Genomic DNA, 22,387 nt, shown 5'->3' on the forward strand with positions numbered 1-22,387 from the left:
GCGACCGGCCGGTCCACGGACGCCTAGTGATTGCAATTACTTTATTACCCCTCCCATCACATAATATAAGAGTGTTTAGTGTCAAGGGAGGGATTACCTCAAAAAAGAAAAAAAAAAGTATATATTAGTACTCTCTCCGCTTTAAAATAGGCGTCGTGGTTTTAGTTCAAACACTTGTTTTTGAAACGGGGAGAATAGTAATTTTGGGCTGCCGCCGACATGCGAACGTGTCCGCTTGCATCCCTATGCTAGTCCGCTACACCAGGTAGCCAAGTCTTTGGAAAATCCCGTTGGGTGAAACGGATTGGAGTATGATACGTGCCTGCACTTCGTTTACGTCCATCCGATCCGACACGTGTCACCACATCGTAGAACTGTCCACCTCTCCGCGCGCGACGCAGACGATTACAACTCCGAATCTCCTCAAAAGGAGGAGAAACGTTACAAGTCTGATGCAAACTCCGGATGCAATGCGACCGTGCCCTTTAAATCTCTAGCTACCTGCCGTAAACCAACTCACGCAAACCCGCAAATCGATCGCCGCAGCGTTTGTTCCGACGAAACCACCGGCGCTGCAGCTCATGGGGCGCCGCGGATCCGCGGGCGGGTGGCTCGTCCTCCTGCTCGCTCTTCTCGCCGTCTCTCTGGCCCCGTCGTGCTCGGCCGCGGAGGTAAAGACCAGCCCGACGGAGTGGAGCCTCCACCTCCCCCTGCCCAGCGGCGTCACCGGCGCCGAGAGCCTGGCCTTCGACGCGCGCGGCCAGGGCCCCTACACCGGCGTCTCCGACGGCCGTGTCCTCAAGTGGGGCGGCAGCGCCGCCGGCTGGACGACCTTCGCCTACCACGCCAACTACAGGAAGTTCCCCATGTGCACCGTGCCCGTCGCGCCGTCGGAGGAGACGGAGAGCCTGTGCGGGCGGCCGCTGGGGCTCGCGTTCCACCGTAAGTCCGGCGACCTCTACATTGCCGATGCTTACAAGGGGCTCATGAAAGTCGGCCCGGACGGCGGCGAGGCTGAGGTGCTTGCCACCAAGGCTGATGGCGTCCCGTTCAACTTCGTCAACGGCATCGACATCGATCAGGTTACTGGCGATGTTTACTTCACCGACAGCAGCGTGACATATCCACGAAGGTACGTACTTAATCCAGATCCCTTCTACATGCTCAAATTCGATCACAAGCTGGTAAAACTACAAAATTAATACTACTAATCCGTGCAGGTTTAATACGGAAATCATGATGAACGCGGACGCGACGGGGAGGCTGCTCAAGTACGACGCGGTGACGAAGCAGGTCACCGTGCTCAAGGACGGCCTGCCGTACCCTAACGGCGTCGCGGTGAGCTACGACAGGATGTACGTCGTCGTCGCGCACACGGTGCCATGCCAGGCACACAAGTACTATCTCCAGGGACCAAAGGCTGGCCACTACGAGCTGCTCGCCGACCTGCCGGGCTACCCGGACAATGTGCGGCGGGACGGGAAGGGCGGCTACTGGGTGGGGCTGAACCAGGAGAAGGGGCGCCCGGGCGCGACCACAGCCCCAGTGAAGCACTTGGTCGGTGTCCGGCTCAACGGTGGTGGCGTTGAGGTCGAGGAGCTGACGGCGGCCAAGGGCGTGACGCTCAGCGAGGTGACCGAGAGGAAAGGACAGCTGTGGCTCGGCTCCGTCGAGCTCGATTATATCGGCCTTGTTGCCTAGTTTGTTTACATTATATTACTACTAGCTAGTCTTCTTCTTATGTAGATACATTAATAAGTTTTTTTTACTCCGTAGAAGATTGTCATAATGTGGACAGTTATGCAGGCTAATTTGTTTAAACATGAATTGAAAAACAATATTTTGTTTGACTTCTCTTTCTTCGCAATCTTGGGTGGAAGTTTCTTTTCATGGGAGACGATGGCATGCACAATTCTTTGATGAATGCTTGATTTCCTTCTGTTTCCTCGAAGGATTGCCAGTAATTAAGAACTCCACACGTTATATGAGTAGGGTAGACGGTGATACTTAGCGTGCACAGTGACCAGACATGTCGACGATGTATATTTGCTGTCAACTGGATCATGCTTCTAGATTTCATTGCCTCATCGGTCAGCTTGACAATTTGCTTGTGACATGTGGTGTTGAAGCGTACCTGGTGTCGATTGGATCATGCTTTTTCTTTAGGTTTCATTTCTCTGGATACGAGCGCCTGTTTGATTTCATTAGTCCTGCATGCTCGACATGCAAAAAGCTACATTCATTTGACAAAGTACAATAAGATGATGTAGACGGGCTGTAAGGCTTTAAATAATATAATTTTGCTTAGTTGGATGAGAGAGAAAAGGTGAGAGAAAAAAAGCGGCCTACAAACTTACAGCCGGCTATAGTATGAACTCCAACACCTTTTATGAGAGAAACTTGTGGGCCATATATTAATGATGTAGTATTACTAATATGATTAACTATTATATGAGTGAGCTATAAGACTGGTTATAAGTGACATGGCAAATTCATATAGGCAACTGTTGGCTATACTATTAACCATGCTCTTAGTTACTGGGGTGAATCCATCTGATAAATCACATGTGATCCTGACCCGATCTTTTTTAACAGGCGGCTTCACCAATAGGTCTGGTGGCTGGCCAAGCAGTGCATAACAACTGGCCCATGTGCAACAGTCACGAGCGAGCAATACGCTCCAGGTCCAACAACCAGAAGCGATGGCTCCTTTAGTCCCACCCAGCCGAGGCGAGGAGGTTGACACCAGCATATAAGGTGGCCTCTCTCTTGCTCTCTATCATGTTAGAACTACACATAGCTAGTAAGCGGGCCTTTGACTTCACCAGGGTCTTACGGTCTCATAGAGGGGGAAGAACTACCTAACTAAAGAAGAATATTATTTTTTTATAAATAAGAGTAGGCGTGGAGAGCATTTTTGCGGGGAGATTGGAATATTGCAGGTGCCTACACTTCGTTTACGTCCATCCGATTAGTAACTGACGGTCCCAATCCCCGACACGTGTCTCCACCTCGAAGAACTGCCCACCTCCGTGTGACGCTGACGCTTACGATCTAGTTCAAACTCCTGGTGCGTGCAATACAATCATGCCCTTTGTCCACCTCAGTGTGATGCTAACGCTTAACATCTGCTTCAAACTCCTAGTGTGACGCTGACGCTTACGATCTGGTTCAAACTCCTAGTGCGCGCAATACGATCGTGCCCTTTAAATCTCTTGCTACAGATGCATTATGTACTTTCGGTTCTATTTTCTAACAGAGTACAATCACAGATGCTCGCTTACACATACATCATCCATCCATATGAAAGCATGCACTCTATGAGCATTTTTGAGAGATTGAACTGGCACAATATCTTGAGATTGACGAAGTCATCACCGGTTTCCCGTAGTCGACGGGAACGTCTCCTTCCATTGAGGAAACATTGCCAAAAAGTCTGAAATAAATCCAGAAAAATACGAGCAGCAATGCTAAGTTTAGGATTTGAACCCTGACGGGATGATTCCACCATAAAATACTTCCTAGCTCTGTACGCCACTTCTATTTTTATTGTATTGGCTATACTCCCCTCATGCCTATTTCTCTAGCTATAAGATTAATTGCACATTCTGTGGAAGAGCCAAGCAGAATTATCAAATTATAAGATGGACTAATTTGCATTTTTATTTGTTTGTGTTGATTGCCAAAAATTTCTATATAATATTGATTCCTCGAATTTCCTGAAAATCTAATAATCAAATAACTCAATAAAATTTAAATGTTTCAAATTAATTCATAAAACAATTTGAATAGGAGTTATATATCTTATGTCTCAAATTTAATTCAAAACATTCAATTATTTTTTGCGATGTTTAAATAAATATCATTTTTATAAAAATATCAATTATCTTAGTGACTTTTCATTATTTCGGAAGAGCTTACAAATACGATCCATACATATGTTCTGGCTGCCGTCGACGCTCTCCTCGACCTCCCCTGTTAACATTTCGATGGGTCCCTTTCATATAAGTTGTTCAGGTGGACTATCCACCTCGGTTTCCATGCCATACGGGCGCACGCGCCCGTATGGAATGCCGCCTTTTGTTTTGTTTACACAGAAACGCCTCCAGTTGATTCTTTCTTCCTCCATTTTTCTTCCATTCCTTTTTCCACACATGATATCTTCCCTTTTTAGCCCATTTCCCGTGGAAACACATCAAGGAGAGGAATTTTGAAATCCTTTGCATTCATTAGTCATTAATAGCAATATCAAAGCGAATAACGCTTTTTAAATGAAATATCTTGGTTTGAACAAACGTGAATGAGTGCAAAATATCACTCTTCAACAACCGGGCCCCCTTTCGCTTGCTCACTTACTCTTACGTGCCTTGGACTGTATACCTTTACCCTACCTCCTTTCTAGGGTCACCTAATTATAGAACTTATACAATAGAGCTTAGCTCATGTACCTCCCATTGTGGGAATACTCCATTATGGAGATGTATCCTCTCATTGCGATGAAGACCTCCTTAATCTTTTCAAGTTGCAACACAAAAATATTATGTTAGAAGAGGAAGCCAAATGGTTGCAGAGATCCAAGATGCAAGAATTGGTTGAAGGAGATACAAACACTAAATATTACCATGCAGAAGTTATAGGAAGCATAGAAAAAACATTTTTTAATCAAGATAAAGGAGTGGTCGAGGGACAGGAAAATCTAAAAAGTTTATAATACTGAGTACTACCAGAAACTTTTTGGCAGGTCTGACATAAGACACACATATAGATGATTTTGTTATGGAAAATATAGATATTCAAGATATTGACTTTGTTAAGAGATTCACTATAGAGGAGTGGACGAGCCTTGTTCAAGATATTGACTTTGTTAAGAGAATTTGAAAATATAGATATTCAAGATATTCTGTGGAAGTTATTTTAAGTTTTTAGAAAACCAAGAGAATAAATAAACCAGAATAAGTAAGTGGTTTGTTTCTATCAAGTTTTGTTCTTCAGTGAGGTTTAGGCTTTAGGTTTAAGGATTTGATTTTAATGTAATTAGAATCAAATTCTCAATCGTACAGCTAACTCCTTTTATCATATTATTATGGATTTTATCAAAGTTATAAAAGGGTGTATGCTTCTTATCGATTTTGTAAGAGAGAAAACGAATAATAATAGTTATCTTTCTCTTCAAGATGAGGATATCACCCGGTCTTTGCATTGACTGATGCACACAATCATCTTTCATTGAAAAATTTCAATTCTCACATAAAGAGATGACATGCTACACTCATGCCCCACAAATTCTATTACTAAACCTCCACATGCTGAAGTGATGCATAGCTATGTGGATAACCTTGTAAAAGGTTGAAAATTTCAATTTTCTTAAAAAAAAACACGTACACGGTCTGCCATGCCGCAGAAGGCATGCGAGAAATAAGGATTGGATCATTTCATGTTCATTGCAACACCAACGCTTCTCCCGTTTTCATACATATAAGGTGTATGTATGTAGCCTCGCGCAAAAAAAAAAAAAAGAAAAACGGGTGTATGAATGTAGCATTATTGACATTGTCTTTTAACCTGACAATTCCCTTGTCCAGTTTTCAGAAACAAGTAAACAGTCGGTGTAAAATTGCTTCCTTTGCTCCCGTTGGAAATTTCCTATTTTCACATGGCCCAGTCGTTTTCTTTTTCGTTCAGTCAAAGGACTTTTCTCTATGAAAAACAATGCCCGGTCGTACTAAAAAACCTTTGTTGTGTGATTGGGATATATGCATGCATGCGTCCTGCTGGAGGAGCGGCCATGGAGATGGCCACGGTAGGATTTAATGTGTGGACGTACAACGAGACACGATCACACAGCCATCACCGATCACCTGAAAGCAGGAATCTCGATCCGAATACTCTCATGATGAGAGCAATTTCGGTTCATGATTAGTTCTCCCAAATCTGACGTTTCCTGTTGACGGAAACTGTTGACGCGTCTAGATGCATGTGCAGCGACCCTTCCTAGTATCTCATCCGAGAAGACGACGGCACTTCCTAGATGCATCAGCAAACTTGCCGTGCAAACATGCAATCGTCTCGATCGCTCCCATGGCGACATCACTTATACTAGTCAGCCGAGCGAACGATGACTTGGTCCGTGCCACTGGCGTATATATAGCTAGAGCCGCCGATCTTAGAGGAAACGGACATAGTGCAGTCTATCCCCACTCCCCAGTGCCTGGCTAGCTCAAGAAAGTAACACGCCGCCATGGCCATGGAGCAAGCAATTTATCTCGTCTTGGCTCTCGTGTTCCCCTTCCTACTCCTCAAGCTCATCAGGAAGCGCAGCGGCGGCGCCGGGCAGAAGTTGCCGCCTGGTCCCTGGCGGCTGCCGGTGATCGGCAGCCTGCACCACCTCGCCGGCAAGCCGCTGGTCCACCGCGCCTTCGCGGACATCGCGCGCCGGCTGGGCGACGCGCCGCTCGTGTACCTCAAGCTCGGCGAGGTGCCGGTGGTGGTGGCCTCGTCCGCCGAGGCCGCGCGTGAGGTCATGAAGACGCAGGACGTCACGTTCGCGACGCGGCCGTGGAGCCCCACCACCAAGATCCTCATGTCCGACGGGGTCGGGGTGGCGTTCGCGCCCTACGGCGCTCACTGGCGCCAGCTCCGCAAGATCTGCAACATGGAGCTGCTCAGCGCCCGCCGGGTGCAGTCGTTCCGCCGCGTGCGGGAGGAGGAGGCGGGGCGCCTCGTCGCTGCCATCGCAGCGGGTGCCGGCAACGGTGAGCCCGTCAACATCAGCGAGCGGCTCGCCGTGCTCATCGCGGACATGACCGTGCGCGCCATGATCGGTGACAGGTTCAGCAGGCGGGAAGAGTTCCTGGAGGTGTTGCAGCAAGGGGTGAGGATCCTCTCCGGGTTTAACCTCGGCGACCTCTTCCCCTCATCCCGGCTCGTCGGCTTCGTCAGCGGCTCCGCCCGACAGGCGTGGGAGAATCACACCAAGGGCTTTGAGCTCATCGAGTGCGCCATCAAGCAGCACGAGGAGGTGAAGGCCGCCGCCGCCGCGTCCAACGGCGACCGGGAGGAGGGGGAGCAGGAGGACCTATTGGACGTGCTCCTCAGGATACAGAAGGAAGGCGGCCACGACGTGCCCTTTACCGTGGGAGCCATCAAGTGTCTATTAGTGGTAAGCTGCTGCCCGGCTAATTGTTTTCATTCACTACCTAATTAATTTGTGTTTCCTAAACAATTTTGCTAAAACATCTACTCCCTCCGTTTCCGATTTAGTCGTCGTGGTTTTAGTTCAAATGTTATCCAAATATAGTACATCTTTTTTGTTTATTAATTTGCATGGTATGGAAATTAAATAACCTTCTCTTTTAATCTGCAGGACCTGTTTAGTGCTGGAAGCGAGACATCAGCGACGACGCTCATCTGGGCCATGTCGGAGTTGATGAGGAACCCAACCACCATGGCAAAAGCGCAAGCCGAAGTACGTAACAACCTACAAGGGAAGCCAAGCGTAACTGAGGACGACCTGGCCGACCTCAAGTACATGAGGCTGGTCATCAAGGAGACGCTCAGGCTGCATCCATCGGTGCCCCTCCTGCTGCCGCGCGAGCCCATCGAGGCGTGCAAGGTCCTCGGCTACGATGTGCCGACGGGCACCACTGTGTTTGTGAACACGTGGGCGATCTGCCGGGACCCCAAGCACTGGGATGCCCCTGAGGAGTTCCGGCCGGAGCGGTTCGAGTCCGGCGAAGTGGACTTCAAGGGAACCAACTTTGAGTACACACCGTTCGGGGCAGGCCGGAGGATATGTCCGGGCATGCTGTTCGCGCAGTCTAGCATGGAGCTCGCCCTTGCTGCCCTTCTCTACCACTTTGACTGGGAGCTTCCTACCGGAGGGGAGTTGGACATGGAGGAGGAGATGGGCATCGCGGTCGGTCGGAAGAATGACCTATGCCTACATGCTAAAGTCCTTGTGCCTCTTAATTAGCGCCTGCTTCAGATGTCGCATAGTGGATGTGATCGACTAGGTTGGCTAGATCGAACATTCCAGCTGCATATTGCACACAAATTCCTTGAACGTTTTGTTACCAGGGTATGACGGTGGGAATCATAGTAATGATTGTATTGTACTATTTTCATGATTTGTTAAAAAATCAATAATAATTTTTTGTATTGATTATCAAATATGTGGTTTCCCATCACCAATCTAATTTTCGTTGTTTGATATTATGAGCTCAAGCTGAATTTTCCAAGATCTACTCCTTGTGTGAACTCCTTTCTAGTACTTTCAGCCACGTTCACCCACTACAAGAAATATGTCAACTAGTGACCTTCTGTCAATGACCCTGAAAGAATTGGTCTATGACCATTTGAGACCAATTGGTCAAAATCTGTTCGAGGGGCTCCAAACCCTAAACCATCGCGACCATTTTGGTCAGAAAGGTCGTAATTTCCTTACACGAAATTGTCATAAAGCAAACAACGCTGGTCCGCTGCCTTATTTCTAATTGTTAACGACCAATATAGATGGTCATAGCCTTGTAAATTGTGGTGGGTTGCGATGACTAGGCGCCATCTCATCAGTTTTGCCTATGTGTCATGTCCATGTGTCAGTTTTTGCCCTAGGTTGTGAAGCAACCTATATTTCTGTCATTTCAAAAATTCCCAAAATATTCTCATAAATTGCTTGGATCACATCTTCATCAAATATGTCAAAAAACCTTCCTTGCCTAGTTCAAAAATAATTCAACAATATTCATTTTCCTATTCTGTTCAGAGCAGCACTTTGTGAAGGAAGTGTTATTTATATATTCTTGATTTCACTAAAAAATTGTGAAGTCATTCTTCTTAGTATATGATCATCCTCAGCCAAAACTCACGCCCATTGACCATGTGCATTTCCCGTACCGCTAATCAAACACTTGTCTGCTACTTCATGTTTGAGCATAATTCGGTCTCCTCGTAAGAATCTTATGTTATAATTTTCTTCCTAGCACCTACCTGGGGAGTGCCCAACCCACTAGACATTCCTAGTCCGCCCAAAACGCAAGGTAACACCACGGTCACACGGTGACCACGCGGCGGGCATGCGAGCTTACGTGCTCTACAGTTGGGGCCCTCGGACACCGTCCAAACCTCGATCTATCGCCACCAAACCATGTATTTCTGATTAAATAGGTACTTATGTACCTAAAAATGATTTTTGGAAAAAAATAAAGAGCAAAATATGAGGCAGCTGTAGTTCAAATTTGACCCGCTTCCTAATGAATCGGCGGGAATTTTTCTTTTTCACCAGAGGTGGATCAAAACTTTTGACACCCAACCATTTTGTCAATTGTGCATTAAATATGGCCTAGTATTTTAGAAAATTGATTTGGTCCAATTTTGCAACAAATATATGGTATGTCCTTCACAAAAAAACTCATTTCGGGCACTCGGAAAATGGAAAATGATATGTCCGTGCAAAGAAAATGAAAACTCCCTTAGGCAACATTGTTTGGAATTCCAAGATGCACCCCTGTGCACAATATGAGATCATTTAAACAAACTATGCCATGAATGTGCCCATAAGATTGATCATTTGGCTTGAAAGCCATGAATCTTCATGCATGATAGCTCATTTCTGAGAACATTTTTTTAAAATAATTGCCGTATTACAAGTTTATTATTTTTCCTGAAAACTTGGTTACATATAATGATACAATGCGAAGGTTTTCCTTTTTTTTGATTTTTTTTGAATTTTTTATGCCCGTTTCGAAATGCGGTTAAAATAGCGGGCTTGACCGTTCCTAGCTAGTGGTTGAATCTTGGAAACCTTTTGATGTGTCTCTGATTAAATAGATACTTATGTACCTAGAAATGATTTTTGTAAAAAATAACGAGCAAACTATGAGGCAGCTGCAGTTCAAATTTGACTCGCTTCCTACTGAATCGGCGGGAATTTGTCTTTTTCACCAGAGGTGGATCAAAACTTTTGACATCCAACAATTTGGTCAATTGTGCATTAAATATGGCCTAGTATTTTAGAAAATTTATCTGGTCCAATTTTGCAACAAATATATGGTAGGTCCTTCAAAAAAATCTCATTTCGGGCACTCGGAAAATGGAAAATGAATTTTCCGTACAAAAAAAAATGAAAACTCCCTTAGGCAACATTGTTTGGAATTCTAAGATGCACCCTTGTGCACAACATGAGATTATTTAAACAAACTATGCCATGAATGTGGCCATAAGATTGATCATTTGGATTGAAAGCCATGAATCTTCATGCATGATAGCTCATCTCCGAGAACACTTTTTTAAAATAATTGTCGTATTATAAGTATATTATTTTTCCTGAAAACTTGGTCACATATAATGACACAATGCGAAGGTTTTCCATTTTTTCGATTTTTTTTGAATTTTTTATGCCCGTTTCAAAATGCGGTCAAAACGGCGCGCTTGACCGTTCCCAGCTAGTGGTTGAATCTTGGGAAACTTTTGATGTTTCTCTGATTAAATAGATACTTATGTACCTAGAAATGAATTTTGTAAAAAATAACGAGCAAACTATGAGGCAGCTGCAGTTTAAATTTGACCCGCTTCCTACTGAATTGGCGAGAATTTGTCTTTTTTATCAGAGGTGGATCAAAACTTTTGACACCCAACCATTTTGTCAATTGTGCATTAAATATGGCCTAGTATTTTAGAAATTGATTTGGTCCAATTTTGCAACAAATATATGGTAGGTCCTTCACAAAAAAACTCATTTCGGGCACTCGGAAAATGAAAAATGAATTTCCCGTGCAAAGCAAATGAAAACTCTCTTAGGAAACATTGTTTGGAATTCCAAGATTCACCCTTGTGCACAATATGAGATCATTTGAACAAACTATGTCATGAATGTGGCCATAAGATTGAGCATTTGGCTTGAAAGCCATGAATCTTCACGCATGATAGCTCATTTTTTAGAACACTTTTTTAAAATAATTGTCGTATTACAACTTTACTATTTTTCCTCGAAACTTGGTTACATATAATGACACAATGCAAAGGGTTTCCAATTTTTTGATTTTTTGAATTGTTTATGCCCGTTTCAAAATGCGGTCAAAACGACGGGCTTGACAGTTCCTAGCTAGTGGTTGAATATTGGAAAACTTTTGATGTTTCTCTGATTAAATAGATATTTATGTACCTAGAAATGATTTTTGTAAAAAGTAAAGAGCAAACTATGAGGCAGCTGAAGTTCAAATTTGACCCGCTTCCTACTGAATCGGCGGGAATTTGTCTTTTTCACCAGAGGTGGATTAAAACTTTTGACACCCAACCATTTTGTCAATTGTGCATTAAATATGTCACTGTATTTTATAAAATTGATTTGGTTCAATTTTGCAACAAATATATGGTAGGTCCTTCACAAAAAAATCTCATTTCGGGCACTCGGAAAATGGAAAATGAATTTTCCGTACAAAAAAATGAAAACTCCCTTAGGCAACATTGTTTGGAATTCCAAGATGCACCCATGTGCACAACATGAGATTATTTAAACAAACTATGCCATGAATGTGGCCATAAGATTGATCATTTGGATTGAAAGCCATGAATCTTCATGCATGATAGCTCATCTCCGAGAACACTTTTTTAAAATAATTGTCGTATTACAAGTTTATTATTTTTCCTGGAAACTTGGTCACATATAATGACACAATGCGAAGGTTTTCCATTTTTTTTCGATTTTTTTTGAATTTTTTATGCCCATTTCAAAATGCGGTCAAAACGGCGCGCTTGACCGTTCCCAGCTAGTGGTTGAATCTTGGGAAAATTTTGATGTTTCTCTGATTAAATAGATACTTATGTACCTAGAAATGAATTTTGTAAAAAATAACGAGCAAACTATGAGGCAGCTGCAGTTCAAATTTGACCCGCTTCCTACTGAATCGGCGAGAATTTGTCTTTTTTATCAGAGGTGGATCAAAACTTTTGACACCCAACCATTTTGTCAATTGTGCATTAAATATGTCCTAGTATTTTAGAAATTGATTTGGTCCAATTTTGCAACAAATATATGGTAGGTCCTTCACAAAAAAACTCATTTCGGGCACTCGGAAAATGAAAAATGAATTTCCCGTGCAAAGAAAATGAAAACTCTCTTAGGAAACATTGTTTGGAATTCCAAGATGCACCCTTGTGCATAATATGAGATCATTTGAACAAACTATGCCATGAATGTGGCCATAAGATTGATCATTTGGCTTGAAAGCCATGAATCTTCACGCATGATAGCACATTTCTGAGAACACTTTTTAAAAATAATTGTCGTATTACAAGTTTATTATTTTTTCTGAAAACTTGGTCACATATGATGACACAATGCGAAGGTTTTCCAATTTTTTGATTTTTTTTGAATTTTTTATGCCCGTTTCAAAATACGGTCAAAACGGCGGGCTTGACCGCTCCTACCTAGTGGTTATATCTTGGAATTTTTTTGATGTTTCTCTAATTAAATAGATACTTATGTACCTAGAAATGATTTTTGGAAAAAATAAATAGCAAACTATGAGGCAGCTACAGTTCAAATTTGACCCGTATCCTACTGAATTGGCGGAAATTTGTCTTTTTCACCATAGATGGATCAAACCTTTTGACACCCAACCATTTGATAAATTGTGCATTAAATATAACTTAGTATTTTAGAAAATTGATTTGGTCCAATTTTGCAACATATATATGGTAGATTTAAAAAAAAACTCATTTTGGGCACTAGAAAAATGGAAAATTGATTTTTCGTGCAAAGGGAATAAAACTCCCTTTGTCAATATTGTTTGCAAATTCAAGATGTAAACTTGTGCAAAATATGATATCATTTGAACAAATATTTGATAGGACTTTCACAAAAAAAATCATTTTGAGCGCTGAAAAATGGAATGAAATTTTTATTTTGAATTGATCACGACCAATTTATATGGTCATAAAGTCATCAAATGGTTTGTTGCGTTCTGATTGGTCCATGGGCATATCACGCGGATCATGCATCAACCACCGTCGGATGCTTCGGGATCCAACGGCAGCCCTCACCCCTCACCGAACCACAACCCAACTACCCAAACCCTAACTCAGATCCTCTCCCCTCTCCCCCGATCCACTCTCGCCGCCGCTTCTCCCCTCTCCCCCGATCCACTCCCGCCGTCACCTCCGCCCCCGCCCCCTTCTCCCCAGACCGAGAGAGAGGCACCGCCACAATGGAGAGAGGGGCGCCGCCGTGGCCCGGACTCTCCTCCTCCTCCTCCCCCAACAACTCGCCCACGCCAAATCTGTCTCAGCCACCGGCCAGCCAGAGAGCGATTCGCCGCCACCGTCACCGCTGCCGCCAGCATCAAGCCCCTTTCACCATCCAACAGCCTCACCCTCGCGGTCCCCGCCCCCTCACGGGCCCAGCTTCTCCCGCAAGAATCGTGCCCGCCCGCCTAGGGTTTCCGCCGCCGCCTTTGGTACGTGCGCTGGACTTTCGATCCGTCTCTCGATTTGATCCCTAACCGCGTCGGCGTGGCTGATTCTCTCTGCTGATGGGTGATTCCGCAGGCCGAACGGTTCCTCGGGCAACTCCTCTTCATGGGCAGCGCCGTCATCGGCAGGGCCGTGGTCCAGGCCTACCGCCAGGCCATCGTTAGTGAGTGCCCCCTCTCCCTCTCCCCCTCTGCAAAAATATTTGTTCCCTGCTTCCCGTTCCTTCCCCCTGACAGTGCGAATGAGGCAGTACTTTTTACCCCCTCCCTTCTCACCTAGTAATGGAGTAAGTGAACTCTTGATGCCGTCTAGTTTCATGTGCCAGTCAGTCTGCTGTGTGTAATACCCCTTGTTCAAGTCTATACTAGCTTAGCTAGCAGGTTGGGCAGCAAGGCAACCAGTTATTGAACTTGAGATGTTGTTGCTGCTGTTGGAAATATGCCCTAGAGGCAATAATAAAATGGTTATTATTATATTTCTTTGTTCATGATAATTGTCTGTTATTCATGCTATAATTGTGTTATCCGGAAATCGTAATACACGTGTGAATACATAGACCACAACATGTCCCTAGTGAGCCTCTAGTTGACTAGCTCGTTGATCAACAGATAGTCATGGTTTCCTGACTATGGGCATTGGATGTCATTGATAACGGGATCACATCATTAGGAGAATGATGTGATGGACAAGACCCAATCCTAAGCATAGCTCAAAGATCGTGTAGTTCATTTAGCTAGAGCTTTTCCAAATGTCAAGTATCATTTCCTTAGACCATGAGATTGTGCAACTCCCGGATACCGTAGGAGTGCTTTGGGTGTGCCAAACGTCACAACGTAACTTGGTGACTATAAGGGTGCACTACGGGTATCTCCGAAAGTGTCTATTGGGTTGGCACGAATCGAGACTGGGATTTGTCACTCCGTATGACGGAGAGGTATCTATGGGCCCACTCGGTAATGCATCATCATAATGAGCTCAGTGTGACCAAGTGTCTGGTCACGGGATCATGCATTACAATATGAGTAAAGTGACTTGCCGGTAACGAGATTAAACGAGGTATTGGGATACCGACGATCGAATCTCGGGCATGTAACGTACCGATTGACAAAGGGAATTGTATACGGGATTGATTGAATCCTCGACATCGTGGTTCATCCGATGAGATCATCGAGGAGTATGTGGGGGACAACATGGGTATCCAGATCCCGCTGTTGGTTATTGACCGAAGAGGTGTCTCGGTCATGTCTGCATGTCTCCCGAACACGTAGGGTCTACACACTTAAGGTTCGGTGACGCTAGGGTTGTAGAGATATGAGTATGCAGTAACCCAAAAGTTGTTCGGAGTCCCGGATGAGATCCTGGACGTCACGAGGAGTCCCGGAATGGTCCGGAGGTAAAGAATCATATATAGGAAGTCAGGTTTCGGCCATCGGGAAAGTTTTAGGGGTCACCGGTATTGTACCGGGACCACCGGAAGGGTCCCGGGGGTCCATCGGGTGGGGCCACCTATCCTGGAGGGCCCCATGGGCTGAAGTGGGAAGGGAACCAGCCCCTGGTGGGCTGGTGCGCCCCCCTGCGCCTAGGGTTGGGAAACCCTAGGTGTGGGGGCGCCTCCACCTGGCTTGGGGAGCAAGCCACCCCCCTAGCCGCCGCCCCCCCTTGGAGATCCCATCTCCCAAGGCCGGCGCCCCCTAGGGTCCCTATATAAAGAGGGGGGAGGGAGGGCAGCCGCACCCATGCTCTTGGCGCCTCGCTCTCCCCCTGCTACACCTCTCCCTCTCGCAGAAGCTTGGCGAAGCCCTGCCGAGATCGCCGCTACATCCACCACCACGCCGTCGTGCTGCTGGATCTTCATCAACCTCTCCTTCCCCCTTGCTGGATCAAGAAGGAGGAGAGGTCTTCCCAACCGTACGTGTGTTGAACGCGGAGGTGCCGTCCGTTAGGCGCTAGGATCTCCGGTGATTTGGATCGCGACGAGTACGACTCCCTCAACCCCGTTCTCTTGAACGCTTCCGCTCGCGATCTACAAGGGTATGTAGATGCACTCCTCTCTCTCGTTGCTAGATGGACTCATAGATTGATCTTGGTGAAAGCGTAGAATTTTTTTTTATTTTCTGCGACATTCCCCAATAGTGGTATCAGAGCCAGGTTTATGCGTAGTTCTCTTTGCATGAGTAGAACACAAATTTGTTGTGGGCGTAGATGTTGTCAACTTTCTTGCCACTACTAGTCTTATTTTGCTTCAGCGGTATCGTGGGATGAAGCTGCCCGGGCCGACCTTACATGTACGCTTACGTGAGACAGGTTCCACCGATAGACATGCACTAGTTGCATAAGGTGGCTAGCGGGTGTCTGCCTCTCCCACTTTAGTTGGAGCGGATCGATGAAAAGGGTCCTTATGAAGGGTAACTAGAAGTTGGCAAATCACGTTGTGGCTTTTACGTAGGTAAGAAAACGTTCTTGCTAGAACCCTATTGCAGCCACGTAAAACATGCAACAACAATTAGAGGACGTCAAACTTGTTTTTGCAGCATATGATTGTGATGTGATATGGCCAAAAGTTGTGATGAATGATGAATGATATATATGTGATGTATGAGATCATGTTCTTGTAATAGGAATCACGACTTGCATGTCGATGAGTATGACAACCGGCAGGAGCCATAGGAGTTGCCTTAATTATTGTATGACCTGCGCGTCAATGATTCAACGCCATGTAATTACTTTACTTTATTGCTAAACCGTTAGCCATAGTAGTAGAATTAATAGTTGGCGAGCAACTTCATGGAGACACGATGATGGAGATCATGGTGTCATGCCGGTGACGAAGATGATCATGGAGCCCCGAAGATGGAGATCAAAGGAGCTATATGATATTGGCCATATCATGTCACTATTTGATTGCATGTGATGTTTATCATGTTTTTGCATCTTGTTTACTTAGAACGACGGTAGTAAATAAGATGATCCCTCATAATAATTTCAAGAAAGTGTTCCCCCTAACTGTGCACCGTTGTGAAAGTTCGTTGTTTCGAAGCACCACGTGATGATCGGGTGTGATAGATTCTAACGTTCACATACAATGGGTGTAAGACAGATTTACACATGCATAAACACTTAGGTTAACTTGACGAGCCTAGCATGTACAGACATGGCCTCGGAACACAAGAGACCGAAAGGTCGAACATGAGTCGTATAGAAGATACGATCAACATGAAGATGTTCACCGATGATGACTAGTCCGTCTCACGTGATGATCGGACACGGCCTAGTCGACTCGGATCATGTATCACTTAGATGACTAGAGGGATGTCTAATCTGAGTGGGAGTTCATTAAATAATTTGATTAGATGAACTTAATTATCATGAACTTAGTCTAAAATCTTTACAATATGTCTTGTAGATCAAATGGCCCACGTTACCCTCAACTTCAATGCGTTCCTAGAGAAAACCAAGTTGAAAGATGTTGGCAACAACTATACGGACTGGGTCCGGAACCTGAGGATCATCCTCATAGCTGCAAAGAAAGATTATGTCTTAGAAGCACCACTAGGTGAAGCTCCCATCCCAGAGAACCAAGAAGTTATGAACGCTTGGCAGTCTCATGCTGATGATTACTCCCTCGTTCAGTGCGGCATGCTTTACAGCTTAGAACTGGGGCTCCAAAAGCGTTTTGAGCAACACGGAGCATATGAGACGTTCGAAGAGCTGAAAATGGTTTTCCAAGCTCATGCCCGGGTCGAGAGATATGAAGTCTCCGGCAACTTCTTCAGTTGTAAGATGGAGGAAAATAGTTCTTTCAGTGAGCAGATACTCAAAATGTCTGGGTTGCACAACCGCTTAACTCAACTGGGAGTTAATCTCCTGGATGACGCGGTTATTGACAGAATCCTTTAGTCGCTTCCACTGAGCTACAAGAGCTTTGTGATGAACTTCAATATACAGGGGATGGAAAAGACCATTCCTAAGGTATATTCAATGCTGAAATGAGTGGAGGTAGAGATCAAGAAGGAACATCAAGTGTTGATGGTGAATAAAACCACTAAGTTCAAGAAAGGCAAGGGTAAGAAGAACTTCAAGAAGGACAGAAAGGGAGTTGCCGCGCCCGGTAAGCCAGTTGCCTGGAAGAAGTCAAAGAATGGACCCAAGCCTGAGACTGAGTGCTTTTATTGCAAGGGAAGCGGACACTGGAAGCGGAACTGCCCCAAATACTTAGCGGACAACAAGGCCGGCAACACTAAAGGTATATGTGATATACATGTAATTGATGTGTACCTTACCAGTACTCGTAGTAGCTCCTAGGTATTTGATACCGGCGCCGTTGCTCATATTTGTAACTCAAAGCAGGAGCTGCGGAATAAGCGGAGACTGGCGAAGGACGAGGTAACGATGCGCGTCGGGAATGGTTCCAAGGTCGATGTGATCGCCGTCGGCACGCTACCTCTACATTTACCTACGAGATTAGTTTTAAACCTCAATAATTGTTATTTAGTGCCAAGTTTGAGCATGAACATTGTATCTGGATCTTGTTTAATACGAGAAGGCTACTCATTTAAATCCGAGAATAATGGTTGTTCTATTTATATCAGAGATATGTTTTATGGTCATGCCCCAATGGTCAATGGTTTATTCTTAATGAATCTCAAACGTAATGTTATACATATTCATAGTGTGAATACCAAAAGATGTAAGGTTGATAACGATAGTCCCACATACTTGTGGCACTGCCGCCTTGGTCACATTGGTGTCAAGCGCATGAAGAAGCTCCATGATGATGGACTTTTAGAGTCTCTCGATTATGAATCATTTGACACATGTGAACCATGCCTCATGGGCGAAATGACCAAGACTCCGTTCTCCGAAACAATGGAGCGAGCAACCAACTTATTGGAAATCATAAATACTGATGTGTGCGGTCCAATGAGTGTTGAGGCTCGCGGAGGATATCGTTATGTTCTCACTCTCACTGATGACTTGAGTAGATATGGGTATGTCTACTTGATGAAACACAAGTCTGAGACCTTTGAAAAGTTCAAGGAATTTCAGAATGAGGTAGAGAATCAACGTGACCGAAAGATAAAGTTCCTACGATCAGATCGTGGAGGAGAATATTTAAGTCATGAATTTGGTATGCACTTAAGGAAATGTGGAATCGTTTCACAACTCACGCCGCCTGGAACACCTCAGCGTAACGGTGTGTCCGAACATCGTAATCGCACTTTATTGGATATGGTGCGATCTATGATGTCTCTTACCGATTTACCGCTATCTTTTTGGGGATACGCTCTAGAGACAGCTACATTCACTTTAAATAGGGCACCGTCTAAATCCGTTGAGACGACACCGTATGAATTATGGTTTGGGAAGAAACCTAATGTGTCATTTCTAAAAGTTTGGGGATGCGATGCTTATGTCAAGAAACTTCAACCTGAAAAGCTTGAACCCAAGTCGGAAAAATGCGTCTTCATAGGATGCCCTAAGGAAACCATTGGGTATACCTTCTACCTTAGATCCGAAGGCAAGATCTTTGTTGCCAAGAATGGATCCTTTCTGGAGAAAGAGTTTCTGTCGAGAGAAGTAAGTGGGACGAAAGTGGAACTTGATGAAGTACTACCTCTTGAACCGGTGAGTAGCGCAGCTCAGGAAGATGTTCCTGTGGTGCCAGCACCAACTGAAGAGGAAGTTAATGATCAAGGTACTTCGAATCAAGTTACTACTGAACTTCGTAGGTCCACGAGGACACATTCCACACCAAAGTGGTATGGCAACCCTGTCCTGGAAATCATGTTGTTAGACAATGGTGAACCTTCGAACTATGAAGAAGCGATGGCGGGCCCAGATTCCAACAAATGCCTTGAAGCCATGCAATCTGAGATAGGATCCATGTATGAAAACAAAGTATGGACTTTGACAGACTTGCCCGATGATCGGCGAGCGATAGAAAACAAATGGATCTTTAAGAAGAAGACGGACGCGGATGGTAATGTTACCATAAATAAAGCTCGGCTTGTCGCTAAGGGTTATCGACAAGTTCAAGGGGTTGACTACGATGAGACATTCTCTCCCGTAGTGAAGCTAAAGTCCGTCCGAATCATGTTAGCAATTGCCACATACCATGATTATGAGATATGGCAAATGGACGTCAAAACGGCATTCCTTAACGGCCATCTTAAGGAAGAACTATATATGATGCAGCCGGAAGGTTTTGTCGACCCTGAGAATGCTAACAAGGTGTGCAAACTCCAGCGATACATTTATGGGCTGGTGCAAGCATCTCGGAGTTGGAACATTCGCTTTGATGAGATGATCAAAGCATTTGGGTTTATACAGACTTATGGAGAAGCCTGCGTTTACAAGAAAGTGAGTGGGAGCTCTGTAGCATTTCTCATATTATATGTAGATGACATACTTTTGATGGAAAATGATATAGAACTTTTGGACAACATTAAGGCCTACTTGAATAAGTGTTTTTCAATGAAGGACCTTGGAGAAGCTGCTTACATACTAGGCATCAAGATCTATAGGGATAGATCGAGACGCCTCATAGGTCTTTCACAAAGCACATACCTTGATAAGATATTGAAGAAGTTCAATATGGATCAGTCTAAGAAGGGGTTGTTGCCTGTGTTGCAAGGTGTGAAATTGAGCTCAGCTCAATGCCCGACCACGGCAGAAGATATAGAAGAGATGAGTGTCATCCCGTATGCCTCAGCCATAGGGTCTATTATGTATGCCATGCTGTGTACCAGACCTGATGTAAGCCTTGCCGTAAGTTTGGTAGGAAAGTACCAAAGTAATCCCGGCATGGAACACTAGACAGCGGTCAAGAACATCCTAAAGTACCTGAAAAGGACTAAGGATATGTTTCTCGTTTATGGAGGTGACGAAGAGCTCGTCGTAAAGGGTTACGTCGATGCTAGCTTCGACACAGATCTGGATGACTCTAAGTCACAAACCGGATACATGTATATTTTTAATGGTGGGGCAGTAAGCTGGTGCAGTTGCAAGCAAAGCATCGTGGTGGGATCTACATGTGAAGCAGAGTACATGGCAGCCTCGGAGGCAGCGCATGAAGCAATCTGGGTGAAGGAGTTCATCACCGACCTAGGAGTCATACCCAATGCGTCGGGGCTGATCGCACTCTTCTGTGACAACACTGGAGCTATTGCACTTGCCAAGGAGCCCAGGTTTCACAAGAAGACCAGGCACATCAACCGTCGCTTCAACTCCATTCGTAAAAATGTTCAAGATGGAGACATAGATATTTGTAGAGTACATACGGACCTGAATGTAGCAGATCCATTGACTAAACCTCTCCCTAGGGCAAAACTTGATCAACACCAGAATTCCATGGGTGTTCGATTCATCACAATCTAACTAGATGATTGACTCTAGTGCAAGTGGGAGACTGTTGGAAATATGCCCTAGAGGCAATAATAAAATGGTTATTATTATATTTCTTTGTTCATGATAATTGTCTGTTATTCATGCTATAATTGCGTTATCCGGAAATCATAATACACGTGTGAATACATAGACCACAACATGTCCCTAGTGAGCCTCTAGTTGACTAGCTCGTTGATCAACAGATAGTCATGGTTTCCTGACTATGGGCATTGGTTGTCATTGATAATGGGATCACATCATTAGGAGAATGATGTGATGGACAAGACCCAATCCTAAGCATAGCTCAAAGATCGTGTAGTTCGTTTAGCTAGAGCTTTTCCAAATGTCAAGTTTCATTTCCTTAGACCATGAGATTGTGCAACTCCCGGATACCGTAGGAGTGCTTTGGGTGTGCCAAACGTCACAACATAACTGGGTGACTATAAAGGTGCACTACGGGTATCTCCGGAAGTGTCTATTGAGTTGGCACGAATCGAGACGGATTTGTCACTCCGTATGACGGAGAGGTATCTCTGGGCCCACTCGGTAATGCATCATCATAATGAGCTCAATGTGACCAAGTTTCTAGTCATGGGATCATGCATTACGATACGAGTAAAGTGACTTGCCGATAACGAGATTAAACGAGGTATTTGGATACCGACGATAGAATCTCGGGCATGTAACGTACCGATTGACAAAGGGAATTCTATATGGGATTGATTGAATCCTCGACATCGGGGTTCATCTGATGAGATCATCGAGGAGTATGTGGGAGCCAACATGGGTATCCATATCCTGCTGTTGGTTATTGACCAGAGAGGTGTCTCGGTCATGTCTGCATGTCTCCCGAACCCGTAGGGTCTACACACTTAAGGTTCGGTGACGCTAGGGTTGTAGAGATATGAGTATGCAGTAACCCAAAAGTTGTTCGGAGTCCTGGATGAGATCCCGGACATCACGAGGAGTTCCGGAATGGTCCGGAGGTAAAGAATTATATATAGGAAGTTAGGTTTTGGCCACCGGGAAAGTTTCGGGGGTCACCGGTATTGTACCGGGACAACCGGAAGGGTCCTGGGGGTCCACCGGGTGGGGCCACCTATCCCGGAGGGCCCCATGGTCTGAAGTGGGGGGGGGGGGGGAACTAGCCCCTGGTGGGCTGGTGCGCCCCCCCCTTGGCCCCCCCCCCGTGCCTATGGTTGGGAAACCCTAGGGGTGGGGGCGCCTCCACCTGGCTTGGGGAGCAAGCCACCCCCCTTGGAGATCCCACCTCCTAGGGCCGCCCCCTAGGGGACCTATATAAAGAGGGGGGGAGGGAGGGCAGCCGCACCCATGCTCTTGGCGCCTCCCTCTCCCCCTGCTACACCTCTCCCTCTCGCAGAAGCTTGGCGAAGCCCTGCCGAGATCGCTGCTGCATCCAGCACCACGCCATCGTGCTGCTGGATCTTCATCAACCTCTCCTTCGCCCTTGCTGGATCAAGAAGGAGGAGACGTCTTCCCAACCGTACGTGTGTTGAACGCGTTGGTGCCATCC

The 22,387-nt window shown here is 45.2% G+C and overlaps 2 protein-coding genes across 2 annotated transcripts; both read left to right on the forward strand.

Annotated features, from left to right (window-relative positions):
* Positions 1–507: 507 nt before the first annotated feature.
* On the forward strand, positions 508–1,850 carry LOC123040425 (protein STRICTOSIDINE SYNTHASE-LIKE 10). Its single transcript, XM_044463271.1, has 2 exons — positions 508–1,132; positions 1,221–1,850. Exons 1-2 carry the CDS (start codon positions 582–584, stop codon positions 1,699–1,701), a joined length of 1,032 nt encoding a protein of 343 aa, XP_044319206.1. The 5' UTR covers positions 508–581; the 3' UTR covers positions 1,702–1,850.
* Positions 1,851–6,058: 4,208 nt separating this feature from the next.
* LOC123040426 (zealexin A1 synthase) lies at positions 6,059–8,169 on the forward strand. Its single transcript, XM_044463272.1, has 2 exons — positions 6,059–7,159; positions 7,364–8,169. Exons 1-2 carry the CDS (start codon positions 6,239–6,241, stop codon positions 7,970–7,972), a joined length of 1,530 nt encoding a protein of 509 aa, XP_044319207.1. The 5' UTR covers positions 6,059–6,238; the 3' UTR covers positions 7,973–8,169.
* Positions 8,170–22,387: the final 14,218 nt, after the last annotated feature.

The sequence above is a fragment of the Triticum aestivum genome, chromosome 2B, assembly GCF_018294505.1.
Source record: "Triticum aestivum cultivar Chinese Spring chromosome 2B, IWGSC CS RefSeq v2.1, whole genome shotgun sequence".
NCBI lineage: Eukaryota > Viridiplantae > Streptophyta > Magnoliopsida > Poales > Poaceae > Triticum > Triticum aestivum.